Raw genomic sequence first — 4,641 nt, 5'->3', positions numbered from 1 at the left:
TCATGTTTAGGAAGTCAATAAGACTTATATTCTAAGGGTGACTTCAACCAAACTCTGATTAACTTAATCAGAGTTGATTAAACTTATATCTTTGTCTCTTTTCAGATGCGTTCTTAAAAAGAGACAAAGATATATAGTTTAATCATCGATTAAACTATATATTTGTCTCTTTTTAAGAACGCATCTAAAAAGAGACAAAGATATAAAATCGTCGATTAAGTTAATCAGAGTTTGGTTGAAGTCACCCTAAGACATTCAAAATACTAAAAAAACACCAAGCCTTTGGTGATATATTTAGCAAGTTCTCCAAAGAGAGTTTTTGACAATAAAGGACGATTGATTTTTCTTCATATTATATTGATGATCTTTCACATTGTCATTCATATCTTTTTCTTTGGAGAGCTTATTTTGCTAATAAATATTTCACCAGAGACTTCGTGTTTATTTAGTGTTTAGATTAAATCGAATTAATAAGCTTTAATAACTTTATCTTAAAATATTCAAAATTTTTATTCATATATGCTTATTCAGGTGTGTGTCATTATTTTAATATTAAATTATAAAATAAAAAATGTGAATCTTTTAAAATTATTTATTTATATTTCAAAACATACTTATATTTTATGATATAAAATACTTATGACTAACTAAACTTTAACTAAACTTACTTGCTTGAATTAAACTGACTTTAACTAAACTTACTTGAACTTTGGACAGTTTAATTATATTTAACATTTTTAATGTATATATATATATATATATATATATATATATATATATTTATAGATTAATATACTATAGGATAAAAAAATCGTGAATAAAACTTTATAATAGAAATAAAATAAACCATTATTATGAAAAAGCAAAATAAACTATTATGAAATAAACAATAAACTATTAAAATAAAATATCAAATAAAAGAAACAAATTTTATGCAAAAATTTTAAAATTATGTTTGAGTGTGCTTTTTTTCTAAATATCGTACTCGATCGCTTGCATGTTGTAACCATTTTTGAATAGTATCTTGTACATCAAAGATTGTACAATTACGCCCAGAATTGATCATAGTCTCTGAAATTAAAAGTTATATAGTTAGGAAATAAGTATACTGCAATATAAAAATATTCATACTACTTCATGATTGGCAATTTTTATAAGAACCATCTGGGAATTTGTTATTTATGAACGAAGGATGTTACATTTATATATTATTGAATATGGGCTTGTATAATAGTTTTAATTTTAAACTAAATACTTTTGAACAAAGTCAAAATTTATAAAAATGAAAAAGTTACAATAAAAACAAAATTATAAAATAAATTTTTTGATGTAAAAACTGTAATGATAATGTTTAAAAATAATAATTACTGTTACCATTTCCATATTAGTAAAACAACTGTGGTTATTATTTTACAACATAAATTATTACATCACTAATTTTTTGTTATTAATACTAATTTTATTTTTATTACTTTTATTACTAAAATAAAATGATAATAATAATAATAATAATAGTGATTCGAAGGAATATAAAAAAGTTATGTGATATTATGAAGATAAAAATCATGTACCTATTATTATGTCTATGAACTTCATATCTTTTACTTTGATAGTTTTTTTCTGTCCAGTCCATGATAATTTGCATGACAATTCATCAGTTAATATTAATGTCAAAGCTTGTCGAACATGTTTTTTAACATCTTTACCGCCAATATTTTTAATTATTTTTTTCTGAAAAATAATATAATATGTTAGTATTGTTATATAATCAAAAACAGTTAAAATTACAGACCTTAAATTAAATTAATATTGTTAGTTAAATTGTAATAAAAAAGCTTTTATGTTTATAAGATTAAAATGAAAAATAACACAAATTAGATATTTCTTATGCGGATAAATAAATAGATAATTAGATAGATAGATAGACAGACAATAACGTAATTAGAAATTATTCATAATTATGAGCATTTTTATTATGTTTTTATATTATAAAATAAAAATCTCTCTCAAGCTTTTAAAAAATTTAGAAAGTGTAATACATAAAATACTTACATATTGTGCACGAGCTATTGCATCTTCCCTTAATAATTTATTAAAATTTTCTAATTCTTGAATTGTAACGATCGGAAACTGTGGCAATATATTTTCATTATTTCGCTGGGGTTCATTACCATAAAAATCTACTAAATGCATGTCAAGTGTGTTTATCTTGTGCAAAATAACTTGAAGATTATGACGGCATGCTTCTGCAAATAGAAACGTAGTGTTAGTCAATTGACTTGCATAAATTATATTTCAATCAAATTCATACAACTCAATTAAATTCAAACAATTTTTCCTTCTCTCGAAAAGTTAACAAAAAATTGAATAAAAAATGTATTTAATCAGTATAGCAAACTTATTTGCTTGTATACTTACTACAACAATGTGTATGATGTTGATGCGTAAAGGATTCATTTGTGTCATCATTAATAACTGTATTAGTAGGTATTTGCTTATAGGAATCAGAATCTTGAAAATTAGTTTCTTCCTGTTCTCTTTTTGCAGATGTTGCAATTCGTATTGGTATATCTATTTTTAAAAAAGTAAGATTCATTAACTTAAGATGGATAATATATAATTTCGCTTATACATATATAAAATCACATTTATAATTTAAAATTCGATTAATTCTTTCATAAAATAATAGTTTAATGAAAAGTTTAGTTTATTGTTAATTAAAATAAAAATTAAATTTAAATAAAAAGAACTAATGTTTGAGTTTTTTTCGAGTTAACTTAAAACAATAGTATAGTAAGTAAAAAATTTCTGTGTTTGATTATTTTTACAATTTTTTAATTAGATCTTAATCAACATTTTTCAAATAATATTGAAATAATCATGCTTTTATAAGGCATACTTAAAAAATAAATTAAAAATTAATATTTTTAATTAAAACTTTTTTATGTAGTACATGCTGTTCATGAACAACAAAACTTACTTGTATTAATTATACTGCGAACTTTTGGCTTATTGTCATGTAAAATTGACAGATGTTGGTTATGATATTGTGAACGATGTGAATCTAAAGAAAAAAATTGGATATTTTAAACAAATATTAGTACATAATAATATAGAGCATGCAATTTTATATATATCAATGTTTTTTTTCGAAATTTACCAGCATTTTTCAATTGCAATTTTTTTTCATGTTTACATGTTCTTGGGGTTTTAAATTGTTATCAATATGCTCACGAACGGGTTTAACAGTTGCTTCTATTTCTAGATTTTCTTTTATCGGTTCTACAGAAGAGTCTGCCAAATAATCTTCATAATCCAAGGACTGATCATCGTTTTCAAATGATTCATTAGAAAAATCATTATTGTTGCTATCATTATTTTGTTTATTATCTTTCTGAGCATTTTCAATTTTATCATAACTAGAAGATTTTGTTAAATTTAAATAATTAGAACAAAAATGTTATAAGACACATCAATAAAAACTTAACAATTTAGGGAATACATAAAGAAATGATCAATTTCGATATAAAAAATTAATACCAAAAGATAAAGATAAATTAATACAATAAGACAATTCTTTTGTATTTTCCGTATAATATTAATTAATCTATATAGTGTCTCAATTAAAAATAACTTAGAAGAAACTAAATCAAAACGAAACCATTATCTTAAAAACTTATTAATTTTATATATAAATTAAAACTTTTCTTTTTTATATAAATAAGAATTATCTTTTTATATGAACTTTTAAGTTATAACAAAGAGTTACATTAAATATAAAGAATTATTTTGTACCTCTTTTTTTTTGTTCCTGTTGAAGCTTCTATTTTTTTGTCATCATTAATATGCGATTTATAGTTTTTTGGAGGATCCGCTATTACAGGCGCAGCATTCTTTTTAACTCTGTTTTTGACTGTTGTATAAACATTATGAACTATTAATAATATGTTGTTAGAGAAGATATAAATTAATACTTACGTATCGATTCGTCATCATTATCATCCTCGTCAGAAGATGAATGTAAATATGCCGGTTTTTTAATAGTACGTTTCTTCGGAAGTTTCTGAGAGTTACTAATAATGTCTACCAGTGCCTCTTCATCGTTAGTAGAAATATCTACCGCTGAAATTTCTACAGTTCTGGCTTCATCATAAGTACCTTGAATAAAATAATTTTAATAATAATCAGAGTAAAAAATATTTAAGATAACAAATATAACCAGTTATTTATTATTAGTTGAATTTACCAAACGGTCCTAATAGTCTATTGTACTTTACTGTGCTCCAATTTTCTTTTGGTTCTGATGCCTTTTTACATTCAATGGTAACATTATTATTTTTTGGTGGCCATTTTAATTTGTTGATCTTTATATTTAACCAACATGCTGGTACAGTAGCACACCAGTCGTTTGAAAAAGCCACAAAATACATATCTGAATATAAAATAATTGTTTAATTAGATTATATAATGTCATATACAAACACTACTTTTTTATTACAATTTTCAATACGAAAAAGTGTGCTTACTTATAAACTGATGTCATTTACTTATATGAAGCATAGGGAAAAAATAATTAGTATCTCTAAAAAATATTCTAACAGCTTTGTTAGTAATTTCAGTGGCTTTAAATTCTTTTAATTT

At 23.0% G+C, this 4,641-nt stretch overlaps 1 protein-coding gene across 1 annotated transcript; it reads right to left on the bottom strand.

The window, feature by feature from the left end:
- Positions 1 to 817: 817 nt before the first annotated feature.
- LOC145932839 (uncharacterized) lies at positions 818 to 4,430 on the bottom strand. The gene is made up of 6 exons (XM_083032067.1): positions 4,247 to 4,430; positions 3,979 to 4,158; positions 2,419 to 2,571; positions 2,053 to 2,246; positions 1,572 to 1,731; positions 818 to 1,071 (listed from the first exon to the last, which is right to left on the bottom strand). Exons 1-6 carry the CDS (start codon positions 4,428 to 4,430, stop codon positions 950 to 952), a joined length of 993 nt encoding a protein of 330 aa, XP_082888193.1. The 3' UTR covers positions 818 to 949.
- Positions 4,431 to 4,641: the final 211 nt, after the last annotated feature.

This window comes from Prenolepis imparis, unplaced genomic scaffold (genome assembly GCF_030444845.1).
Source record: "Prenolepis imparis isolate NDT839.2.m4 unplaced genomic scaffold, iyPreImpa1.0 SCAF_2, whole genome shotgun sequence".
Classification (NCBI taxonomy): Eukaryota; Metazoa; Arthropoda; class Insecta; order Hymenoptera; family Formicidae; genus Prenolepis; species Prenolepis imparis.
The sequence above is the reverse complement of the archived record's forward strand: the minus strand, read 5'-3'. Positions and strand labels throughout refer to the sequence as shown.

Bases quoted from the DNA above. Each gene is read 5' to 3' on its own strand.
- LOC145932839 (XM_083032067.1), bottom strand. From the start codon at position 4,430: ATGTATTTTGTGGCTTTTTCAAACGACTGGTGTGCTACTGTACCAGCA. The intron at 4,159-4,246 runs GTAAATTCAACT...ATTTTATTCAAG, and splicing joins TAGACTATTAGGACCGTTTG to GTACTTATGATGAAGCCAGA. The intron at 1,732-2,052 runs GTAAGTATTTTA...ATTATTTTTCAG, and splicing joins CAATAGCTCGTGCACAATAT to AAAAAAATAATTAAAAATAT.